Source organism: Felis catus, chromosome C1 (genome assembly GCF_018350175.1).
Source record: "Felis catus isolate Fca126 chromosome C1, F.catus_Fca126_mat1.0, whole genome shotgun sequence".
In the NCBI taxonomy this organism is placed as follows: Eukaryota; Metazoa; Chordata; class Mammalia; order Carnivora; family Felidae; genus Felis; species Felis catus.
In genome coordinates this window covers 92932848-92959050 of record NC_058375.1, presented here as the reverse complement: position 1 = coordinate 92959050, position 26203 = coordinate 92932848, and the positions used below count along the sequence as shown (strand labels likewise).

Genomic DNA, 26203 nt, shown 5'->3' with positions numbered 1-26203 from the left:
GGCGAGCGCCGAACGCAATCAGGAGTGGCTAGCTGATTCCCAAGCTACGGGACTTGTGTGGGTAGTGGCACTTGCTTGCCAACGCGAGCGTAAGAGTGCCATCCGGGAGGCTTCCTAAGTGGCCATGGTAACCAACTTTCCTTGGTGTCCTGGCAGCAGTAGTGCTGGGGGCGTAACCTGACCTTTCGCGTCAGTGTAGTTGGAAAGGTAAAGCTTGCAGCTTTGCACTTTATTTTGCGCTGTGGCAGCTGGTGTGTGTGTGTGTGTGTGTGTGTGTGTGTGTGTGTGTGCGCGCGCGCGCGCCAGCAGCAGCCTTCCTGTGATGGGGAGGTCTCGGTCCCGCGCTTACAGTTAAGAGAACCCTGACAGCGGAGGTCATGAGGCGGTCCCTACGGTCTCCAGGAAGGACTTCTTTTGCTTCGCGGCTCCTTTCTTTTCTTTCTTTCGTTTTTTCCTTCCTTTCTCCCTTCTTTTTTGCTACCGGGTATACCAGAATCTTCCCCCCCCCCTCCATTTTTTATTGAGAAATAATTGACCTCATCACTTCTTTCTTACTCCTTATGGAAATCAGAATAATTAGGTTCCGTCTGAACTTTCGGAGTGAAATAAGAAACATTATAACAGAAACAAGTCACATATTTCAGATCCTAAAGCTCCAGTCTGTCGGGAAACATTCAGGTAATTGCCTGTTTGTTTCTGTGGATATTTCTTTAAACTTTCAGTAGAGTCTCGATGATCTCCTGTGTTTAGTTAAATGGTAGGGTCAACTTGGCCACTTTAACCAAGAATTGGCAATATCTGGACAGCGCTTCTCACAAAACTTTCACACGCTGAGGAAAGATACCAGTTTAATGATGAAGGAGAGTGGAGGAGACAAAGCCACAGATTCCATTCTGTAAATCGAAATCTTTAATTGTGCACAACCCGACCTGCTTTATTAAAATAAGGGCGAAAGTGCGACTCCGCCTTCCCAGGCTGAAATTACAAGTTAGGTTCCCAGTCTGTAGTGGTTGACAAAGGTCCTAAAGGAACTCTGTGCCTCTCTTGCTGCAGTGCCATCTGCTGACTGCAGACGGCTTGGTTACAGGAAAAAAAAACCTACCAGAATGCCTCCTTCTAAGAGCTGGAGTGGAGAGACAAGCTAAAAAAAAAAGTCTGATGGAAGACAGACTCCTTGCAAAAATATGCATCAGTGCACGAAAAAAAAAAAACAGGAAAATATAGGGGACAAAATCTAAGATAAGGCCAGATATATTTATGTACATATACACACAGACAAATCCCCCTGCCCAGATGAACTGCTCAGTACCACTCAAAAACAACTGAGTTTCCCCTAATTGTCTTGGCGTTTGAACCTTTCATCAATTGTTATCTAAAACAACATCAGTACTAATATCATCACTAGCAACTGACTGTTAATTCCCTGCACCATGGCTGGATAGAACTCAAACCAAGTCCTAAATAAATTCATGTTCACCAATTTAGTTTGAATCGTGTAGCTCATCTTCAGCTAAAGAAAGTCTCCTGTTTTTTGGATCCTATTGAACTGTGCTAGCCTCGCTGACCTGCACCTAATTGTTCTCTTTACTTTGGTTCTTCTATCTAAATATAGATGTTCCTAAGAAACCTGCATCCTCTTTTTCTCATTATTAACTCTCACTTGGCGACCTATTCTTTCTGTTCATGGTTTCAACTGCTACCTCTTTGAAAAGTTCTTTCAAAATTTTTTTTAATGTTTATTTATTATTTTTGAGAAAGAGACAGAGTGCGAGCAGGGGAGGGGCAGAGACAGAGAACAGAGAATCTGAAGCAGGCTCCAGGCTCTGAGCTGTCAGCACAGAGCCCGATGTGGGGCTTGAACTGACAAACTGTGAGGTCATGACCTGAGCCAAAGCCGGATGCTTAACCAACTGAGCCACCCAGGCACCCCAAAAAGTTCTTTTTTTAAATATATTTTTTGACACCTGGGGCTCAAACTCACAAACCATGAGATCATGACCTGAGCCGAAGTCAGACACTAAATCGACTGAGCCACTTAGGCACCCCGTCTTTGTAGACTTCTTAAATCGATGTCCTATCCAAGCTCCAATCCTACATTTCTAATAGATGTTCTTCTGATAATCTGTAATGTTTAAAGCCAAAAGCAATTCCTTCTCACCAATTTCCCAGTTTCTAGGGTTAATATGCCTTTTCCCCTAATTACCAAAGTTTAAATTTGTAAATTATCTTTGAGTCAATTAACTTTTTTCAGAACGTCATTCAGATTGTTCCCTTTTCAATCCTGCAGCCATCATGTTAGTGATTTTACCATTTCAGTCTTCTTTAAGCATCAATTTTATCCTCCAGAAGTGAAAATGTACATTTGTATGACATTTTGACATTTCAAAAGCCAAACACACCTTGTTGTATGATCTTATTTAATCCTCACAAGTGCCTTATTACCCTGTTTTAGAGATAAAGTGAGCTTTAGCCTAAGACTACCCAGTATCACACTCAAACAATAATACTGGTCTTCTGAACTGAGGACTGGAAAATTTTGCTCCAAATCACAACTGTTGTTTCTTGTAACAGCAACCACCACCTGGTAAATATTGTTGAACTCCTTAGCTGTTATCATGGCCTTCTTGCAGCATTTTCCACTGTTCTGTGTACACTTTAAGCTTCAACTGTGAAAAAACTTTTCTGTGTTCTTCAAATGTGCTCTTTGCTTTCACAGTTTTTGCTCATGCCATTTACTCTTTTTTTTAATATATATTTTTTAATGTTTATTTATTTTGAGAGAGAAGCAGAGAGACAGAGTGCAACCAGGGGAGGGGCAGAGAGAGAGGGAGACACAGAATCCAAAGCAGGCTCCAGGCTCTGAGTTGTCAGCACAGAGCCCTACACTGGGCTTGAATTCGTGAACTGTGACATTATGACCTGAGCCAAAGACAGATGCTCAACTGACTGAGCCACCCAGGGGCCCCTCATGCCATTTACTCTTTTGGTGATAACTTTATCTCCTCATTTTGTACTAGATGGAAACCACTCCAATTTTTTGTCATTCTCTGAAAGACGTCTTTTTTCCCCCATCACTCACAGAATTTAGGAATAAAGTTTGAGGACAAAAGAATCACAGTTGAAGGGCAGAGAAGAGTAATTGAGTAGTTGGCTAATTACTATTTCAAAGGACAGTGATACACCACAATGTCTTACTCTGATTAAGTAGTTATTTTTTACACTGCTCAGAATTTACACATTTCTGTTTCTTCTTTTTCCATGTGTCTTTCTTCTTCTTCCTACTCTTTCTTCCCACTTTTACATTTATGTCCTTTCTTCTCTCTCTACCACATTTGTTCCTTTCCAGGTTTTATAAAGCATTTTATGTTTTTTTATTGAATAAAATTAATCTCACCAGATTTTTGTTTAAAAATCTGCTATATTAGGAATTTTATATTTAAAAATATTATATTCTGTTCTCTCTCTTTAAAATTGGGTTGTATTGGTTGCTCCTTTCTAGGGTTGTTGAAGTATTAAATGAATTACTATTTATAACAATAGCTAGCATGAAGTAGGTGCCCCATAAATGCTAGTTATTACTGTTGTTGTTGTTGTTGTTGTTATTGTTGTTCATTTGTTTAAAATATGTGTACTATGTGTGTACATAGTGTGTACAAAGTGCTGAGCACTTTGCTAGATTTTGCAGGAATAGAGGCAAAAAGGAGTCTCTGCTCTCAGGGAACAAACTGTATTGGGGATGATAGATGAATAAACACATTTAATAAAGCACAGGCATTATGTATGTAAAGACATTATCTTTGATCTTCACAACTGTTTTGCAGGTTATTTTTATTTTTTATTTTTTTTATTTAAAGAGAGAATACGAAGTGGGGAGAGGGGCAGAGAGAGAGAGAGAGAGAGAGAGAGAGGAGAGAGGGACAGAGAGAGAGAATCTTAAACAGGCTCCACACTCAGCATGGAGCCTTATGTGGGGCTCGATCCCATGACCCTGGGATCATAACCTGACCTGAAATCACCAGTTAGACACTCAAATGACTGAGCTACCCAGGAGCTCCTGCAGAATATTTTTAAAATGAGAAACCTGAGACTTAAAGAAGGCACATGGGTGACATCACATGTCCAGTTAGGATCCAGACCCAAGTCTATCTGACTTCAAAGCCCCCTTCCCCTTGTCTTCACACTGCCTCAAATTAGGATAGTTTCCACTGATGCTAATCTTTGATGGTTTTGTTCCAAGCATTAGTGTTTCTGTCACTGTGGAAAGCATCATAGCCTCACATCAGGTCAAATCCGGGCCATTGGCTCTTGCAGCCAAACTGCAAGGAATAAATAGAGCCCCACTGACTAGGGACTCAGTTCAGACAGTCCTTCCTCAGTTCATTTCAGCCTCCATGAGAAGACAGGCAGTTGTTGCCAAACACCTGCCAGTCAAGAACAGTGGCCTGTTTGTTAGGGTTGTTGTGGTCACTGTGGTGAACACTAATCAGTATTGGGACCATGACTATGGCATTCTGGTCTAACCAAAGAGTAAGTTTATTCCCAAAGGCACAGCTTGCCACAATAGCTTCATTTGAATTACAACATATTTGAAAAGGGATGTCAAACAGGCATTAATTTATGCTACAAATATTTGTTCCAGGACTTCTAAGCCTAAGGAATGTGCTAGCTGTTGGGAGCTCAAAGATGAATGATAAACACTCTGTTTTTAATAAGATTTACTAGACAAGATAAGCTGTGTGTACAAATAACCAGAAAATACAGTAGAAAGTGAGAAGGAAAATGAAAATTAAGCGCTGTGGGAGTGTAAAAGAGAAAGTGCTTTGAGCTGGAGAGCCCAGGGAAGGCTTAGTGGAGAAGCAGATGTTTTAGCTGGGCTGAAAAGGCATGTAGCATTTCAATAAAAAAAGAGGTATTCTAGTGGGAAAGGAGAACAGTGATCAAAGGCCTGGAGAAAGGAAAGCACAGGACAAGTTTGCGGGCACAGCGTATTCTTCCCTTTCTCCTTCACTGACTAACTCCATTCATCCCTCAGGTCTCAGCTCAAACCTCACTTGCTCAAGGAAGGCATCTCTGACCTTCTTGGGCTGCCTTCCCCCATCATAAACTATCAGAGCATACAATATCTATTTAGTTCATGTCCCCCTGCTACAGTGTAAGGTTTGTGAGCCTGGGACTGTGCATTTTCATTGTTTTTCATTTTATCCACAGTCCCATACAAGCGCTGCACACTTTATAGGTGCTTGTTAAATATTTGTTGCGTGAATAATTGAATGTGGTTTTGTGGAACTAGAATGTAGAGTTCATGAAGGAGAATAGAAGATACTGCTGAAAAGATAGGTTCTTGAACAAAAACAGCTGACACTCACAGAATGTTTACTACCTGCCAGGTACAACTCAAAGCGTCTTATGGGTGTTAACGCATCCAAGCCTCATAATAACCTTATAAGGTTAGTAACTGTTTAAAGCTCCATCTCACAGATAAGGAAGGGATGTATTGAGAGGTCAAGTAAGTTGTCTCAAAAGTGACATAGCTGGTAAGTAATACAGCTAGGATTTTAAAACCAATTTATCTGACCCCAGAGCCTGCTAGTTGAACCAAGGAGTATAGGTGTTCTTTAGTAAACAAACATGTGGTTAAGATTGCACAAGATTATTGTGGAAGTTCTGAAAGCCACTTAAAAAAAAAATGACACTACTTCCCTAAAGCCCCTAACAGTGAGTAGCAGAGGTCTGTACCCTGGGGTGTAGGGGTGAGAGTGGGGGCGGGGTGAGTGTGGGACTGCACTGCTTCTGGATTTGGGGTCTACTTGGTACTCCCTGCCTGCCCTCTCCCATCCCATCACTACTACATGCCTCAAGCGCGCCACCCAGCCTCTGCTTTCCTCATTTCTGATAGCCCCTCCTACTGCCTTTCTGTCCAAATTTTTCTCCCACAACTCAGCTCTACTGCTTCTTTCTGTCAGCTACTGCTGTCGGCCTCTCTATGGACTCCATTCTTTTGTGAACAGATCTCTTTTGTCATTAACCTTTTCTTTAGAAGCTCATTCCATTTCTTTGCCATAACGAAAACCTGGATTTCCTAGCAGTTACGTGTCTGGTGCAAGTTCACGGCCTTACTCATTCGGTAGTCATTTATTTAAAGTCCACCTTCCTTCACCCTACTGCCCTCTAAGGCTATTTTCCTCTCCTTGCTTTTCTACCCTTCACTGTCCAACTATACACTCATTCCTTAACCACTTATAATCTGGCATCTGCCTTCACTATTGCCCTCAAACTATTTTGTCCAGATTATTCCACCACCTCCTAATTGTAAAATCCAAGGCGTCGTTTTAAATCTCTTAAACCCTTACTAATTTGGATGTAAATTTTAAAAAATAAAAAATAAAATTCAAAAAATATAAATCTCTTAAACCCTTAATCTCTGTGGCACAGAGCACTCCTGACCACTTGCTTCTTTTTGAATTTTTTTCTTTTGGCTTTCAGAATATATTCTTCTTTTCATCATTCTTCTTTTATCTTTTCCTACTATTAAAGATGATTAAAGAGATTTAGTAAAAGGCCTTGGATTTGAACACTTAATGAAGTAGTCTCCTTTCAAAGAACTGCAAAATGGGGTGGCAGGAAGAATGCTTTTATAGGATGAAGAATAAAGAACAAGAAAGAAAAATTAAAATATCTGATTGGCTGGCTGATAGTCAACCTTGGTTGGAGTAAGAAGGCCCAGAGTTTGCTTGGCATTTGGGGATTGGCTGAGGAATATGCTGCATTTCTGGTAAAATAGAGCATTTAAGTTTCCGTTTGCTGACATGGCACCAGGGGCGGGAATGGCTCCATCGTGGGCCTAGAGATTTATTTCAACACTACCTCCTGAACCATTCCTTCTGTCTTTCTGTTTCCTGATGTACTGTTTCTAAGGATCTGCTCTTTGGCTCCCTTCTTTCTTAGACTTTGTTCCTGTGCAGTCTTTTTTTTTTTTTTTTCTATATTTATTTATTTCTGAGACAGAGACAGAGCATGAGCAGGGGAGGGACAGAGAGAGAGGGAGACACAGAATCAGAAGCAGGCTCCAGGCTCTGAGCTGTCAGCACAGAGCCCGACGCGGAGCTCGAACTCACAGACCGTGAGATCATGACTTGAGCCGAAGTCGGCCGCTTAACCGACTGAGCCACCCAGGCGCCCCTCCTGTGCAGTCTTTAAACTATCACCTTTGTGTTGATGTCTCCAGTGCCATTTTCTTTGGTTCTAATTTCTCTGTGGATTTCCAGGCCTGTCTATAGGACATCTCTAGACTCTTAGACCGAGTTCATTTTATTCTCCCCACCCCACCCCCAGTTGCTTTCCCATTTTACTTTCCAACTTATATTAATAACACATTCCATCTATCTGTATGTAAACTTCTCCACAGCTCTCAGATTCATTCAGACACAAAGTCCTGCAAATTCTACCTTTGAAAGTTCCTTCTTTGTAATTCAGGTTTTAATCATCTCTCATCCTAGGTCTCCCTGCTAAAGTGATCTTTTTAAAAAAGATAAGGTCATATGCCTCTTCTGCCTAAAGACCTCCCAGGAACTCTGCAGTATGAAGTTTAGTCTCTGAAGAGAACATTCCAGGCCTTTCACACTCTAACTCCAGCTTCATTCCAGCCTCATTTCCTGCATCCCCACCTAACAAACTTGACTCTGGTAATCCACCCAAAACATCTTATGGAAGCACACCAGGACTTTTCACTTTCTGTGCTTTATTTCTGATCTGCTCATAACTGCATGTTCTTCCCTATATATTCTGGATCTCAGGTTTTGAAGTCTGAATTATTGATGCTCTGCAGTTGATGACATAGTATTGAAATTGGCCCTTCCAAAGTCCTTCACTTGCTGTTTATCTGTGCATTGCCCCACAACCTTTCAATGTATTTAATCTCTATGCTTTTTCATTTGTTCCTATTTTTTGTGTGTATGTATATTTAATTTACATAAATGGTATTGTTATAGATCTCATTGTGTTTCTTTTTAAACTTAGCGCTGTGTTTCTAAGCTCTGTCCATGTTGTTAGTCTATTGCTTCTGATTGCTGCATAGTACCTCTTGGTCTGCATCTGGCACATTTTATCCATCTGCTGACACTATGAATGTTTTATACTCAAACCCAGAGTTTCATCACTACCTAACACAGAAGTTCTCAACCTATCAGACTCAATAATCTTTCTTAAATAACAAAAGTATTATAATGTCTCCTTTATTATTCTGCAATGACATTCACAGATAATATAACCTACTGTGGTGGGCAGCCTCTCAGAGAGCCCCCAGTGATGTCTGCCTTCTAATATACTCATCCTTATGTAATCCTCTCTCTTTGTGTATGGGCTGCAATTATTGATTTCTAGTAAACAGAATAGGACAGAAGTGATGGGATGTCACTTCCAAGGTTAGGTTACAAAAGAGCAACAACAACAACAACAACAACTGTGGCTTCTGTGTCTTGGATGTTCCTGGTTCTCTCCCTCATCTGTGCTAATTGAAGCCAGCTGCCATGTTGTAAGCTGCTGTGTGGAGAGGACCATGTGGCAGGAAACTGAGGGAGGCCTCTGGCAATAGCCAATGAAGAACTAGGCCCTTAGTCTAACAACCTAAAGGAACTGAATCCTGCTGACAACCGTGAGAGTGATTTTGGAAGTGCATCTTTCCCCATCAATACTTCAGATGAGACTGCAGCCCCAGCCAACACCCTGACTGCAATATAAGGGACCTTGAGCCAACTAAACTGCACCCAGATTCCTGAACCACAGAAACTGTGTGATAGATGTTTGTCTTAAGCCACTAAGTTTGGAGAGAATTTGTCACACAGCAATAAATAACAAATGTATTTAACTACCCAATAATTTAAAAATAATATATAATGCCCTAATGTAATATAAAGGTAAAATACAGACAGTGAATTATAATACGTGTTTCAATATGTGAATGCTCAGGCATGACTACAGTAGGGGGTATAATGGTTTCAGATGCTTGGACCTATATGTAGAATCACAATGAATGTGGGAGCTACAAAAGCATTATCACCCAGTGAGTATGGGCTACCCAAATTATTACAAGTGATTTGGCCTTTGGTGACGTTATTTCCTGAAATGGTTCACAGCTCTTGGTAAGTTTCAAACAAAACAAAGTATACACGTCTCCACTTCTATGGTACTTGCTATTTTGGGAAAAACCCTGGTTCATTCTTCCCTGTATCTTTCCTCTTTACTTTCACACAGGACACTTCACTTCTGACACTTCTGGTCACTAAATGTGGGTTTTTTTCCCACAGCAAACAATTCTGTGACACTGTTGGGTGTCCTACAATTTAATTCAAGTCTAATTTAATTCAATTAGATCCCACGAGTTAAGGGTGCAGTTCCACCAGACTGCTTCCCACTTTAGATGCCAATTACAAGTAGTAGGTGCCAGAGTCCCCACCTTCTGTCCAACTTGGCTATAAATCAGAGGTTCCCATGACTTCCTCCCCCTTGGATTTATTTGCTAGAACACCTCACAGAACTAATGGAAACATTTACTTAGATGAACAGCCTATGATGAGAGCGAGGTCTGGAAGGGTCCTAAGTGAAGAGCTTCTCTGTCCTTGTGGAGTTGGGGGTGTGTCATTCTCTTCGTAGGTGGGTATGTTCCCCAACCTGGAAGCTCTCCAAAACCCCTACTATTGGGATTTTTATGCCTCATGTAGGCATGATCAATTATTAACTACATTTCCAGCTTCCCTCCCGCGTCTGGAGAATGGGAGCTGGGGCTGAAAACTCCAACCTTCTAATCATGGCTTGGTCTTTCTGGTGACCAGCCCCCATCTAGGATCCCATCCTAAATTGCCTCATAAGAACAAAAGATGCTCCTATGCTCTTATCACCAAGGAAATTGCAAGGGTTTTAGGAGTTCTGTGCCAGAAACTGGCAGCAGAGACCCATAAATATTTTTTTCTATTATCTCATAGTTTCATTCCTAGAAAATTAAATGTAAGTTAAAAGCATAGGACATGCTTTGTGTCTATATTTTAACAAAGGTTCTAGGTTCAGATAATTACAGAGTTTTCACTTGCATGAATGTTTAGCAGGACATTCAGAAACATTGTGGAACAACTTTTCCTTGCGTGGTATCGTGTCTTGCATTGCATAACATTTTATATCCCTACCTTTAGCCTTCTAACGCCGGTGTTTTTCCCAATTACTGTTCTGATCAAAAAACTCCGCACAAATATTGAATCCTCAGTCTAAGGGGTAGTATCACCCCCTTAAAAACTAGTAGCGAAGAAAAACACACCCGATAACCGGTATAGTGCTTGGCAATTAATAATAGTGTAACTGAAAGTTGTTAAAATCGTTTAAGTACACTCTTCGGGCAGCCCAAGGACTGCTAGGACCCCCAACGATGCATAACTACACAGCCCCAAATCAGGAAGAGGTGATTCGATATATAGAAGCAAATTCAGGGTCACAAGGAGATACACGTCCCCTTTACTTTGCGAATGTTTAATTAATCTGTGATCTTGAACACAGAGCCTAGAGCTCATCCCTCTCTCCCTAAACTCGGCTTGGGTCCCCCGTTAGTTTGTCTCCGCGCATTTTCCACCCCAGCTGGCCGGCCGGGACTAGGCTCCGTCTCGTCCCGCCCCTCCCTGCGCGTCACCGGAAGTGAGGCCGCGGATATAGTAAAACCCGCTGGGAGCGAGGCGGCTGAGCCCTGTAAGCTGGCTGGTGGCATGGCAGACGAGGAGGAAGATCCTACCGTGAGTGACCACCACTGTTACAACCCAGTCCTTTCTTCACTCCCTGGGGTGCAGAAGTGGAACTCGAGTTCAGAGTCACTCGAGGTTTTCCTTCGCGAATTCACTGGAGAGAGTTCGGGGACTTCACGCCGTGCTAGCCCTTCCCTCCCGATTCATCTCTTAGTGTGTGGGGCAGGACGTGAAGAGTGGGAAGGTGGCCCCTTGCCCTTTGCTTTTGGTCTCTATTTGTCAGACACTCTTTGAATCGCCTGGAGAATCATCATAGGACGAAGCTAATTATTTTTAGCTCTCATTATGAACCAGCACTTCAACTAGTAACAAAACTATATACTTACTGTAAAGTAGTGGGAATAATGGACCGAAAGTCAGGAAATTGGTGTTTCAAAATCTCTATTATCTGTGAGCAAGTTACTTAACTTTGAGCCTTGGTTTTCGTGTCGTAAAATGGGGTTAAGGCTTACTTGAAGAAAGTTCCTGGCACTGTATAAGCAATGCTTAATAAAAAATAAAGATAGTTTTACTTACTTCGATTCACTCTTAACAGTAAAACTGTGTAGTAATAGGCTAACTAGTTGGTTTAAAAAAAAAAAAAAAGTACGGTCATTGAAACGCTTCCAGCAGAGGCAGTAAAATTATTTGTTAGGGACACTGTAGGAGAGCCATTCCTGCATTGAGTGGGAAGTTGGACTGGATAGTCTTTAAGGCTCCTAAAATGCTAAGGTTTCATGATTTTTTTTTTGCTGCATGTTTTAGGCTTTCTGGCATGATAATTAGTGTTGAAAGTGGAAAAAAATTAATGTTAATTGCTTAAAAATCAAATGCAGGGGCGCCTGGGTGGCGCAGTCGGTTAAGCGTCCGACTTCAGCCAGGTCACGATCTCGCGGTCCGTGAGTTCGAGCCCCGCGTCAGGCTCTGGGCTGATGGCTCAGAACCTGGAGCCTGTTTCCGATTCTGTGTCTCCCTCTCTCTCTGCCCCTCCCCCATTCATGCTCTGTCTCTCTCTGTCCCAAAAAATAAGTAAACGTTGAAAAAAAAATTTTAAAAATAAAAATCAAATGCAGTGCTTGACATTTCTGTATATACATTTTTAACTTACAGTTTGAGGAAGAAAGTGAAGAAATTGGAGGAGGTGCAGAAGGTGGACAGGGTAAAAGGAAGAGACTTTTTTCTAAAGAATGTAAGTAATATTTGACAATGATTTAATTATAGATGATAAAAACTTTTGGACATGTTTGTTCAAAGTAGATAAATGTTCTGAATGTGTTTCCCTGTAGGGACAATATTCTCAGACTTGCCTGTAAGATTGTTTAACTTGTGAATCATGGATAGTAATGATCCTGACCCGAATTTATATGTTTGTATGTGGGTAGGTGGGTTTTGTGTGTACACATTTTGAAAAATTTTTATTTTAGAGAGAGAAAGAACGCACATGCTGGGGAGAACACACATGCTGGGGGGAGAGAGAGAGAGAGAGAGAGGGAAACTCAAGCATGCTTCACGCTCAGTGTGGAGCCCAACTTGGGGCTCAATCCCACGACCCTGGGACTGACTACAACCTGAGCTGAAATCAAGAGTCAGTCACTCAACCAACTGAGCCACCTAGGTTCCCCCACATTTTTTTTTAATACACAGTTTTTTAAAATGAGGAAATGTGATCAGTGTTTCAACTCAGGGACTAAGAACATACCTCCATTACTTTTTATGTCCTTTACTATTGCAGCAGTAGGAGCAAGGACTCCTTTGACTGTAAGTCAAAAATTATAATGGATCCTGGAACAGGTGCTGAGGGTAGGAATTAAGTTGGGGCTGGGGACTAAGGCATTGGAAAATACAGAAAAATGGTGAACAGTGTAAGGCATTACAGTGGCATGGAAATTATAATGTATTGATTGGTTCTCTAGTGTATTCCCTCAATAGACAGGTTTGACCCTTTTTGGCAAGTAAGTGGAAGAGCTGCTGTGTCTAGTGATGGTCAAAGCCAGCCCATGAAAGGCACTGTGAGAATGCACTCTCCAACCTGTGTCCTTTACATATAGTTATGGCTGAGTATTAACAAATGAATATATGGTTTATTTATGCTGGGTCAGGCTCAGTCATTTCCAAATGCTCTTGAAACTGCAGGCAGTATGTCTTTTTATTTTTATATTTTTAATGACTCAAATCCTCCATATCTCAATTTCTCACCTAAAGCTGACCACTGTTTAATCCATCTCTGATACTGTTTACTCCATTTGTATGTGTTTTTGCTTCTTAATCAGCATAAGAAGGGGATTCCCACACTAGAGCATCTCAGTGTGATGTTTGCATAGTCAATTGTTAGCAGAAACCTTTGTTCTACTTGAATTGCTTTATTTTTGTGATGATAAGAATTTGGAATCTTCACAGCCTTCTGGTCTTACCTGAATCTTGATATGTTACTGGCCAAGATCTGTTCTCCTAAATCTTCTTCTTAAAAAATTTTTTGCTACTATAACACAAAGTTTCAAAGCATTCACTGATATTTGTATCTTTACAAACCTTTTAACCAAGTGCAGTTTACATACATACTGGTGAATTATGCCCATCAAAATGTTCATGACAAAGTATCTTACTCAAAATATTTAAGGAAAAATAGTAAGCTTACAATGGAGAATCCTGGCAGACAAGTAATGTCCAAAATGTTAGCTAAATGATCAAAGTCAACATCACCAGTAATATATATTAACATCACGTGATGCATTAAGATTGCACATCAGGGGCGCCTGGGTGGCTCAGTCAGTTAAGAGAGCACATCACCTCTATGGTATCCTTTCTACTAATGGGTACCCACAGCCTAATAATGAAAGAACACCAGACAAACCCAAATTGGGGAACACCACAAGATAACTAACCAGGAGTCTTCTACAGTGTCAAGGACATAAAAGACTAGAAAAGTCTGAGGAACTGTCACTGATCAGTGAAAAGTAAAGAGGCATGGTAATTAAATAACGTGGGATCTTGAAATGGAAAAAGGATATCAGTTGAAAAACTGGTACAATCTGAGTAAGTTCTATATTTGTACCAATGTTAATTTCTTAGTTTTGATAAATGTCTTTGGTTATATAAGATGTTAAAATAAGGGGAAGGTGGATGTAGGGTATTTGGGAACTCTACTATTTTTTGCAACTCTTCTGTAAGTCTGAAATTATCTCAAAAAAAAAAAAAAGCAAAGTTGTCAGAATCTAAAGGAGAAAAAAAAATACTTGTTTTCTACTCCCTGTATCTGGACATAAAGGCTCTTACCAGTTTAAACTCTAGGGATACCTCTGTCCCAGGCTAACTTCCAAGTCGCCCCTTTCTTTTCTTCCCTAGGCTTGATCTATTCTATTCTCTTTTCAGTTCTACCAGCTTTTGCTTCTCCTAAATAGAAATTATTCTTTTTTTTTTTTTTTCCAACGTTTATTTATTTTTTGGGACAGAGAGAGACAGAGCATGAACGGGGGAGGGGCAGAGAGAGAGGGAGACACAGAATCGGAAACAGGCTGCAGGCTCTGAGCTGTCAGCCCAGAGCACGACGCGGGGCTCGAACTCACGGACCGGACCGCGAGATCCTGACCTGGCTGAAGTTGGACGCTTAACCGACTGCGCCACCCAGGCGACCCAGAAATTATTCTTAATGTACTCATTTCTTCATTATTTTTTTTAACTTTTTAAAATATTTAATTTTGAAAGAGAGACAGACAGACACACAGAGCAGGAGTGGGGGAGGGGCAGTGAGAAAGGGAGATACAGAATCCTAAGCAGGCTCCAGACTCTGAACTGACAGCACAGAGCCCAACGCGAGACTCAAACCCATGAACTGCAAGATCATGATCTGAGCTGAAGTTGGCCACTTAACCAACTGAGCTACCCAGGTGCCCCTCATGTCTTCCGTTAGAAATGTCCTAGGAGTTCCTTTTTTTTCTTTACTGTACTTAAAATAAATTGTATTAGTCTTAAATGAACAACTTAATGAATTTTACTTATTTACATATGACCACCACTCAGATCCATATACAAAACATTTCCAACCTGTGACCTTTTTTTTTTTTTTAACATTTATATACCCCTTTCTGAACTGTTAAGAACAGATTGTTCTTTCAAGAAAAATGCGCACACACAAATAATGTATAAAATTTTGCATTTAATTTCAGAAGGCCTCAAGGATTTCTTAGAGCCTATCCATGGACTAACTGGGAGTTTATAGACTATAGGATGAGAATCCACATGGATTCCATCTGCCTTAAACTACCAAGAAGTGTAATACTGTTAAGAGGAGGAATATTGACTCTGGAGCAAGATCGGTTGCATTCAAACTGAGGTTCCATCTCTTACGTCTGTGTGGAAAATCACTTAGCTTGGGTAAATCACTTAGCTCAGTGCCTCCATTTTCTCATCTATACGGAATAGGGATAATAATAGTATCTACTTCAAAGGATTGTTGTGAGGTTTAAATGAGTTATGTATGTGAAAGGCTTAAAACTATATCCCTGGTACATAGTAAGGTCTATGTAAATTTTAGCTGTTAGCACCCATTTTTATTACTCTGTATTAGACTTTTCTTCTCTTTTGCATTTTCTGTGGTTCTTTCGGTTGAAGCCTGAAAGGACTTTATTAGCAGTGCATTGATCTAGGAAATGAAATGTCAAGATTCCACATAGTTCGCTTTCTCCTTTTGATTACTGTGTTCCTCCTATAAGAAGCAATTAGAGCACTTTCTTTCATGTCCTTTTTTCTATGTTAGTATCAGAAAGGATTTTGCCTTCTCTTTTCCAATGCCCCCCTGCCTGCCCCTCCTGTCCACCACCCCCCTCACTCCCCACTCCATACACACATAGAATACTCCCAGTAAGAGCTGAGCCATTGCTACTCATCCTGTCCCTGGCATGGAGTTTCCTAGTTACAGGTATTCTGGGGTTGTTGGTGAATAGATAATAGAGATTAGGGAAAGAATATTGATATCAGGGTTCAGTGGCTGGGAGGGAACAGGAGTTCCTAGTAGGGAAGGACAGGTAGGAACAGTTGTAGGAACAGTTGGTTATGAGATTGTGGTTAAAAGTCTTTTACACCAAAATCCATACTTGCAGATAACAAATATATAATATATGTTTATACAAGTATCTTGTCTTATTTGGTCCATTTCTAATTTGAAAAAGGTATTGGTAAAATTGTTAAATTTGTTCAAGTAAACAAAAATGATTGTTCTTTTGCAGTGCGATGTATGATGTATGGGTTTGGGGATGACCAGAATCCTTATACTGAGTCAGTGGATATTCTTGAAGACCTTGTCATAGAGTTCATCACTGAAATGGTAAGATTTTTTTTTTGTAATTTGTCTTAGTTAATTGAGTAATAGATTTGAAACTCCTTATTTTTTTTTTTTAAGATTTTATTTTTGAGAGGGGGAGGGGAGCACACACGCACATGGGGCAGGGGCAGAAGGAGAGGGAGGGAGCATCTCAAGCAGGCTCCATGCCTCATCGCGGAGCCAAACATGGGGCTCTGTCTTAGGACGGGGAGATCATGACCTGGCTCAGTCGGTTAAGCATCTTGACTCTTGGTTTCCTCTCAGGTCATGATTTCATGGTTTGGGAGTTCACACTTGAGCCTGCTAGGCATTCTCTCTCTCTCCCCTCCCATTCTCTTTGCCACTCCCCTCGTCACACTCTTGAGTACTGTCTCTAAATAAATAAATAAATAAAGTTAAAAAAAATATTTAAGATATATATATATATGATATATACATATATAAACACACACTCATGTATATGTGCACACACAATATTCTACCTTCTCCTGAATTTTATTTATAAGGACATAATTATAAGATTCTAGAATAAAATTTACAAATATTAACCATAATCCCATTATCTAATGTAAGATCTCCCCTTCCAGTTTTTTTTTTTAAATGTATACAGTGCTTAAAAAAAAAAATTATTAAAAAAAGGGCGCCTGGGTGGCTCAGTCGGTTAAGTGTCCGACTTCGGCTCAGGTCATGATCTCACAGTTCACAAGTTTAAGCCCTGCTTCGGGCTCTGTGCTGACAGCTCAGAGCTTGGAGCCTGCTTGGGATTCTGTGTCTCCCTCTCTCTCTGTGTTCATCCCCTGTTCGTACTTTGTCTCTCTCTCTCTCCCAAAGGTAAATAAACATTAAAAAAAAAAATGTGTACAGTGCTTACATGTAGTGGTAATCATAGTAAACATTTCTTTTACTCAGAGTTTTATAATATATATTTTCTACATTCTAATCATAATTATTTTAGTAGTTAGATGAAATTCATTTAAATTGTTTTCTAATATATTTAACCATTTCTCTCTTGCATAAGTTAGATTATTTTGATCTAAATAGATATGATCGTATTCATGAAATTTCCTCCCATCTCCTCCTTGGATATATTCACAGGGATAGGAATACTGAGTTTGGTTGTGTTCTTGTGAGTTTTTACCCTGTGTTATGGATTATTTCCTTAGTATAGAATAATAGAAGTAAAATTCCTGTCAGAGAGTATGCATTAATTTTTTTTTCCATTTATAAAAAGAATATTTGTTAAATTTAGGAATTATAAAAAAGTACAGGAGAGAAAATAGAAATCTGTAATCCTGCCATCTAGACAACTAATGCTCAGATTTTGGTGAATACTTTTTTGGTTTTTTGCACATATTTTTAAACTTTATTAAATTGAAATCATATAGTGTATTTAGTCTTAGAGCCTTCTTTTTCACTTACGTAAGTAGAACACTTTCCCCATGTCATTGCATAATATTCTATAAATATTTTTAATGACTTCATAATATCAATTGGTTGGATGTACCCAAATTTGTTTATTTAATGCCTTATTAAACACTTAATTTCCCCTTTTTTAGTCCTTAGAAATAATATTATGATGAACCTTTGTTTTTGCACAGGATGAATATATGATAGGAGATGAGATTTATTTGAATTTAAGGGGAAAACTCACCACGGTTTGTTTGTTTATTTTTACTCACCGCTATTTATTCATTACTAGACAAAGCTTAAACGAAATATGCAGTTACAACAAAATTATAGAATTATTTTATACAAATGAAGACAAAGACTAGGTATACCAAAAAACAAAAAAAAAGAAACAATAAATTTGATAGTTTTAATGTCATTAGTATTAAAAGATGTCTATAAAACATTAAGCATCACTATAACACAGTAGCAAGTGGACAAAGGACATGAATATAAACACAATTCACAAATGAATAGCTATAAATAGAAGAGAAAGTCTTCAAACTCACCAGTATTAAGTAAATGCAAATAAAAAGTAAAATATTAGATTTTTTAAAATTAATTTATTTCTTTGTAATAGACTCACAAGGCAATGTCAATCGGAAGACAAGGTCGGGTACAAGTTGAAGATATCGTCTTCTTGATTCGAAAGGACCCAAGGAAGTTTGCTAGGGTTAAAGACTTGCTTACTATGAATGAAGAATTGAAACGAGCTAGAAAAGCATTTGATGAGGCAAACTATGGATCTTGACACCTTTTGTACTTTCTGAAGCTTCATTATCTTCTGGGGAAAGCATATATAATAACTGTATATTTTCCACTGTAAGGTCTCTATATCTAGCCATGAAGGTGAAGGATGGAGGAACACAAAGTTTTCCATTTTTTTTTTCATGTCTTCAATTTTAGAATGATATTTGAGCCTTGAATTGTCTGCCATTATACTACTATACTTGAATTACTTACTGGGTTTTAATGACCACATGTAAGTTGAAGTACCTTGCAAACCATGCAGTTCCTTCTGACTTTTGACTGTCTAAATGATGAAGTAGTATTTATGTATTAGGTATTTGTGCCATTAGGTGTAGGCTAAACTGTAGCTGTTTAATATATGAAATCTAAAGGGCACCTTCGACTATGATAGCTAAGACGTGTTTCATGTCTTCTAAAGTTTTTAGACTATAGTAGTCTAAGAGATTATTAAAAGATAGCTGGTTTGCTTTTTTTTAGGGAGAAGATACAAAAAAAATAGTCTTTTGTAGGAGTGTTTATAGTAGTCTAGGAGGTTATTAAAAGATAGTGAACTGGTTTGTGTTTTTTTAGGGAGAAGATACAAGAAAATACAGTCTTTTGTAGGAATGTTTATCTGTCTTGAGATATTTGTTGTTTAATATTCTTTTCTTTAGATAACAAGAGTGTTGGCTTTTTTTTTTAACTAAAAGTTTCATGTGAATTCTTCCGTATTGGAAGGCTTTTTTGATTTAAAACCTTTTGAGCTTATAATATACTAGTTGTCAAGTTTTAAGAGAACTCATTTTCCCAGGTTATATTAAAGCGTCTAAAAATAAATGTTTTCAGTAACAGGAAGGTATTGCTTAAAAAGCTGATGGCAGGATAAGCATTTAGGATAGTGTTTTATTAACATACTTGTTAGTACTTGTTCATTGTGGAAATGTGTACTTGACTAAAACCATGTATGGTTGTGGAAACCACTTTTGTAGTTCAGGATATACAAGTTTTGTGTGCGTTCAGCTTATTGTATTAAATTATTGCACTTAGTTTAAAATAAGGATTAAAACTGCATTTAATGGGATCACTGAATATTACTCTGTGAAACAATGTTTTGTGTGCTGCTTGTAACATTATCTATAAATCAATATGTAAGAGAATTTTGCTTTCTTAACCTGTTGATACAAGAAATAAAGTCAAAAGTTAAAAGGATGAACACATGAATTTGACTATGTGATTTATCAGCTTTTCCTCTCCATTACTAGTAATGTAATTCTGGCTGCTTAATCTCAGTAAAGACTTTTTCTATATTGATAGAATTTTTCTGATTTGATGAGATTCAAGATAGCTGGGCAGAGCGTTTTGTTACTTAAAAAAAGTAAAAACCAATTGAAAAGCTACTCCAGTCTAAGCTGAAATCAAGAATGGGAATGGAATAATAAAATATATTACTATTTTTGCTAATCAGGGTCAACTTCACCCTGAAAGAACTGGTAGTAACTGGCACTAGGAGAGCTATACTGGTACCTGTCTGAGCTAGGGCTGCCGTAACAAAATATCGTAGACTGGGCAGCTTAAACAACAGAAGTTTACCTTCTCATGTTTCTGGATGCTGGAAGTCCAAGATCAGGGTGCCAGCATGATTGGGGTCTCCTGAGGACTTTTCCTGGGTTGCAGATAGCTCCTTCTTGCTGTGTCTTCACTTTTCCTGAGAGAGCTGTCTTGTTTCTTTTCTTATAAGGGTACCAGTTCTGTCAGTTCAGAGGTCCACCCTTATGGCTTCATTAACTTTAACCACCTCTTTATTATTTTTTAAAATATTTATTTGTTTTTGAGAGCACAAGCAAGGGAGGGGCAGAGAGGATCTGAAGCGGGCTCTGTGCTGATGGGCTGACAGCAGTGAGCCTGATGTGGGGCTCGAAGTCACGAACCACAAGATCACGACCGGAGACGACTGAGCCACCCAGGTGCCCCTTAACTTTAATCACCTCTTTAAAGGCCCCATCTCCCATATTGTCAGATGGGGGTGGGGGGTAGGGCTTCAACGTAATGAATTTTAGGGGGTTACAATTCAGTCTATAGCAGTGCCATTAATCTTACTATTTTGCTAGTGACCCTGGCATTTGTTTAGTTTTGTGTGTGTGTTTTTTGTTGTTGTTGTGGGTTTTTTTTAAGAGTCCAGTGAGGCATTTTATTTGCATGAATGTATTACATCCCTAGAGAAAAAAAATCCCAGGATTTTCCCTCCTGTGTATTTTCATCTTGCTTCTTCATGGTCCATGCTACCAGCTGAGGTTGTCAGTACAATGAAACCAAACTGGCAGGACAGAAGCAAATAATTCTGCCATTTTTCTAGATCTTTGCATTGTACATCAAACCTGGGGCTGATCACTCCACACTTGTTTAACCTGCCCATGAGGTTCACAACAGTTTTTCCCAGTTCTGTGATCATCGATGATTTCAAATTTGTCAGTGTAACCATGCTTCATCATCCACAGTTAAAAATCAGATGATGACTTTGGAGCATGGCCTAATAAGAACCTGGCGTTTGCCTGTCTTTTCAGCATTGTTAATGCTCTTCAGAGTATCCATGACAACATTCATGTGCACCATTATGGTAGCACGGAAAAATGGAGTTAAGTTTTTTGTGGGACATTGTATTGTAGGTTGCAAATGATAGAACTTGACTCAAAAATAACATAAGCAAAAGAGGAATTTATTGTTTTTATCCAGCTGAAACAGGGGAAAGTAAGGATGGTATTGACTCCCCAGGGTTGACTAGGTCTAAGAACTTGAGAATCAAGACTGTCCATCTTTGTCCTAATTTTGATTTTACTCTCTCAGAAACCTCAGTGTGTGAAGAGAATATAATAGCAGTTCTAAGGTTTCTAGTCGTACAACTGATGGAGGGTACTACTTCACTTACCAATACAGAAAATCCCCAGAAGTGATCAGGGTGGGAGGTAGGAGCTGGATAGTATTAGGAAGAAAGGGAAAGAGAGGCTGGGCAGACAAAAATAGCAGATGTGTGCTGACTTGATTCACAAGCTTACTTATTTGAATTCTAATAACAAGACATCATGGCTCTCTTCTAATATCTAGAGCTGCACTGTGTAATATTGCAGCCACTAGCCACATGGGACTATTTATTTATTTTTTTAATGTTTATTTTTGAGACAGAGACAGAGCATGAATGGGGGAGTGTCAGAGAGAGAGGGAGACACAGAATTCAAAGCGGGCTCCAGGCTCTGAGCTGTCAGCACAGAGCCCAACGCGGGGCTTGAACTCACAGACTGTGAGATCATGACCTGAGCAGAAGTCAGAAGCTCAACCGACTGAGCCACCCAGGAGCCCCAACATGGGACTATTTAAATTTAATTAATTCAAATTAAATAAAATTAAAACTTCAGTTCCTCATTTGAAGTCCTCATCAGTCCCATGGCCGGTAGCTACTGCATTGAACAGTGGAGATGCAGGACATTTCCATCATCACAGAAAATTGTTTTGGACAGTGCTGATCTGTAATATTCAGGTGCTCTTTCCTAAGTTAATTCACTTAAAAAAAAACTTACTATGAAAAATCTCAAGTATACATAATAATAGAATAGTATGAGCCCCATCTTCAACAATTAACTCATCTTTTGCCAATTTTAATGTCTTATCTATACCCCCACCTTTTGGGGGTAAAGGGACAGTTTTTTAAACCAAATCCCAGCTTTCATTGTATCATTTCATCTATACATATTTCAGTATGTCATCTCTAGCAAAAAGTTTTAAAAGGTAGCCCAGATACTATTATCATACTGTAACAAAAGTTAGTATTAATTCCTCAAGATTCCATTTAATACCTAATCCCTGTTTAAATCTCCTAGTTTGTCTCAAAATATCTTTTTGAGTTTTTATATTTCTTTTCTATTGTTTCTATAACAAATTACTGTAAATTTAGTAACTTCAAACAATGTAAATTCATTATCTTACCAGGTCTTTAGGTCAGAAGTCTGACATGGGCATCCCTGGGGCTAACATCAAGGTACTACATTCCTTTCTGGATATTCTAGGAGAGAATCTGTTTACTTGCCTTTTCCAGCATCTACAGCCTGCATTCTTTGGTTCTTAGTCCCCTTCTGCCTTCCAAATTAGCAATGTTTCATCTTTTTGACTTTCCTTCCATAGTCGTATCTCCCTCTGACCCCCGCTGGGAAAGGTTCTCTGCTTCTAAGGACCCAAGTGATTATAACCCAGAATAACCTCCCCATTTAAAAATCTTTAACATAATCACACTAGCAAAGTCTCTGACCATGAAAAGTAACATATTCACAGGTTCTGAGGATTAAGATGTGGATGTCTTGGGAGGGGCTATTATTCTGCCTCCCACTGTTTGTCTGCAGTGGAATATTTTTTTAAAGTAGGCTCCATGCCCAATATGGGGCTCAAACTCACAACCCTGAGGTCAAGAGTTGCATGCTGTACTGACTGAACCAGCCAGGCACCCCATGCAGTAGAATCTAAACAAGGTGTCCCCCATTGCATTTGGTTGCCCATTGATTGCATTGGGTAAAGTCTAAATCTCTGTTAATCTCTAATAGCTCTTCCCCCCACCCCACACTTTGTTTAATGAGGCTCTCTCTTTAAATAAATTATAACTTTTTTCTTTAACAAGCACGCTTATTTGCTGTTCAAGCAGAACATCTAATATAATCTGTGATTCACTTGAAATGGGCTTTACTGTATTTAAACTGATTTTCTTAAGTAAAAGCTATAATATTAATACTAAGGGTAGAAATTTTAAAGTGGAGGCCATAGCTCACTTGACTTCACATCAGTGGAGAGAGGTGGTATCTGGAGAGTCTGTTGGCCACTTCCCAAGAGGCCTCTGAAGGTTGCATTACTTGGGTGAATATGTGGTCCAAAGTTTGATTTGCATCACTGCAGGCTTGGAAACTGATTTTGTTAGCAAATGGAAAGCACATCCATCTCTCAGGGTGGACTCACAGAAACCAAGCTAGTAAGACCAATGTACGAACATGGATGCCAATTTACAGATGTAGATAAAATCTGTATAGGTTTGATCAGCCAATTTTTCCTTTCCCTAGGCAGACAATGTGGGAAATCAAAACATAAATATGAAGGTGAATTAGAATGAGGGGAATTGGATGAATGCATTGCCTAGAGCACCAAATAAGAGGATAAAATTAATACAGAATCAGGAAGAATGGCTCCCCAGGGCCCAAAGCAATGCACTGGGGTATGTTTCCTGAGGAGCATCCTTTAAGATTCCTTTGTCACTGGTACTGGAAAGTTGGCTTGAGTTTTCATTTCCAGTGACAGTAGGCATCCAAGCATTGTCTGTTTGTGGCTTTCAGGTGACTTTGTGTATTTCTACTCTAATGTATTCAAATGTTGAGCTCAGAGGTAATTCAGAGAGGGGAATTTTATTTTCAATATCTTCAGGGAAGCTTCGTAGTTGTTCCCAAGATCTGACGACGCTAAACATTGTGCCTGAAAATCAAGAACTTTTCAAGAACTCTGCCTGTATCCTAGAACATTCCTAATCTCTAGGCCTGATTTTTCAGAGGGCTCTATGTTTACCTTCTTCTTTTTTTTAATGTTTATTTATTTTTGAGAGGGGGAGGGGGCAGAGAGAGACACACACAGAATCCAAAGCAGGTTCCAGGCTCTGAACTGTCAGCACAGAGTCCAACGAGGGGCTCGGACTCACAAACTACAAGATCAGGACCTAAGCTGAAGTTGGACGCTTAACTGACTGAGCCACCCAGGCACCCCCCTATGTTTACCTTCTTAGCACAGAGACTGAGAGGTGGATGACCAGTGAGCAAGGTATTAAATGGGTTGTTATAGGTTGCTGCTTTTCCTGGATCCTGGTAAATGACTACATGAGCTAGATTGTTATATTATGATTGGGAAATGCTAGGATAAAATAGGCAGAGAGGGAAAGGTTAGGACCTGAGGTCCCTGGGTGGGGGAAAAACACATATTTTGGAACAGTGCTGGGAGCATTTGACCACAGCAAACCCCCTCAGGCTTAAGGTTCCTCTTAAGAACTTAACAGACACCACCTACTCCCCCTCAGGTTCCCATCAGGAATTTGACTATCAAAATACCTAACTAACAAAAGTAAACCATAAAACTTGTGTTACATGAGGGACAGTATGACCATAGTCTGACTCCTCACACAATGGAGTACGAGCCAATCAGGAATGGACAAGCCAGCACCTAGAGTTATCTAGTTAGTAAGGGTAGAACCTGAAAAGGAACGAGGGAGAAGGGAAGAGAGGGCTGTCCAGAATCTTATAAAACAAAGACCCTTGCCTATTGTTGCAGAAATTCACTTTCAAAATGTCCCTTCTCTGTAAAAGAGCTTTCATACTATTCTTCCTTTCTGATCTTTAATAAACTTAAAAAAGATTTTTTAATGTTTATTCATTTTTGAGAGACAGAAACAGAGCACAAGCCAGGGTAGGCCAGAGAGAGAGAGGGGACATAGAATCCAAAGCAGGCGCCAGACTGAATTGCCAGCACGGAGCCTGATGTGGGGCTCAAATTCACAAACTGTGAGATCGAGATTGTGACCTGAGCTGAAGTCTGATGCTTAACCAACTGAGTCACCCAGGCATCCGTACTCTATTACACTTTTGCCTGCTGCTCATTTTGTTTTGTGTCCACCTCTTCATTCTTCAAAGCGGTGAGAACGAATCCCAGGTATTGAGGTAAAAAATCCTGGAACATTATGGGATAGGATCACAGAAAATATTTTGATATGTCAGCATGTATTTATTAAGCACCTATATTTTATTTGAGACATAGCACTGATACTATTTTGCTATATGGTATCTGTATGAGTGGAATTCTAAAGTTATCGAAATAAAGTAAGGAGAAATTTCTTATGTTACCTGTAGATTGGTAAGAGTTTCAGTTTGAACTTTTTTACAAAATCCCAATTCATGTGTAATTGGTAGCACTGAGACTTCTATGCATATGCTCACTATACTATACTTACACAGAAACCCTGGTAAACTGTTGAACTTGGGTGCATTCTTTTAGGATAGGAAGAACAATCACTGAAACATAAAGCATTTTGTCATTTGCCTTTGTGTGGCTATATTTACTTACTTACTTACTTATTTATTTATTTATTTATTTATTTATTTATTTATGTATTTATTTATTTATTTATGAGCCAGGGAGAGGGGTAAAGGGGGTGAGAAAGGCAGAGAGAGATGAGAGAGAGACAGAGAGAGAGAGAGAGATCTTAAACAGGCTCTGTGTTCAGTGCAGAGCCTGACTCAGGGCCCAATCTCATGACCTTGGGATCATGACCTGAGCCAAGATCAAGAGTTAGACACTCGGGGTGTCTGGGTGGCTCAGTTGGTTGAGCATTCTGACTTCGGCTCAGGTCATGATCTCACGGTTTGTGAGTTCAAGCCCTGCATCAGGCTCTGTGCTGACAGCTCAGAGCCTGGAGCCTGCTTCAGATTCTGTGTCTCCCTCTCTCTCTGCCCCTCCCCTGATCACACTCTGTCTCTCTCTGTCTCTCTCTTTCAAAAATAAATAAACATTAAAAAGTAATTAAAAAAAGAAGTCAAACACTCAACCAACTGAGCCATCCAGGGGCTGTGTGACTATTTCAGATAAATAACTCAAAATTTAGTTGGAAAGGGCCAATTTAGTTACTGACCAAGCTCTAAAAGAAATGCTAATATGATACTTAATTTTTCTGAAATAGGATTTTTATAAATATTTTGGGGGCATATGACTTACAATAAGACACCTACCTAGACTCATTTTGGTCAATCTCTATTTTTCTTTGCTCTTTCTAGCAAGTTCTATTAAATAGTCTCAAGATTATTACTAGAAAGTTACTAACCTTACCCTAAAATACCCATCCAAAATTATGATGCTTAATGTGATTTATGTATTAATATTTTTAATCTGTAGT

General features: G+C 39.4%; 1 protein-coding gene and 1 pseudogene across 1 annotated transcript; one reads left to right on the top strand and one right to left on the bottom strand.

Moving 5' to 3' along the window:
* The first annotated feature begins 10650 nt into the window (after positions 1 to 10650).
* TAF13 (TATA-box binding protein associated factor 13) lies at positions 10651 to 19462 on the top strand. The gene is made up of 4 exons (XM_003990394.6): positions 10651 to 10769; positions 11868 to 11946; positions 15980 to 16077; positions 18101 to 19462. The coding sequence occupies exons 1-4, from the start codon at positions 10743 to 10745 to the stop codon at positions 18269 to 18271; spliced, it is 375 nt and encodes a 124-aa protein (XP_003990443.1). The 5' UTR covers positions 10651 to 10742; the 3' UTR covers positions 18272 to 19462.
* A 975-nt stretch (positions 19463 to 20437) lies between these two features.
* On the bottom strand, positions 20438 to 21162 carry LOC109503025 (annotated as a pseudogene).
* Between the last annotated feature and the right edge of the window lie 5041 nt (positions 21163 to 26203).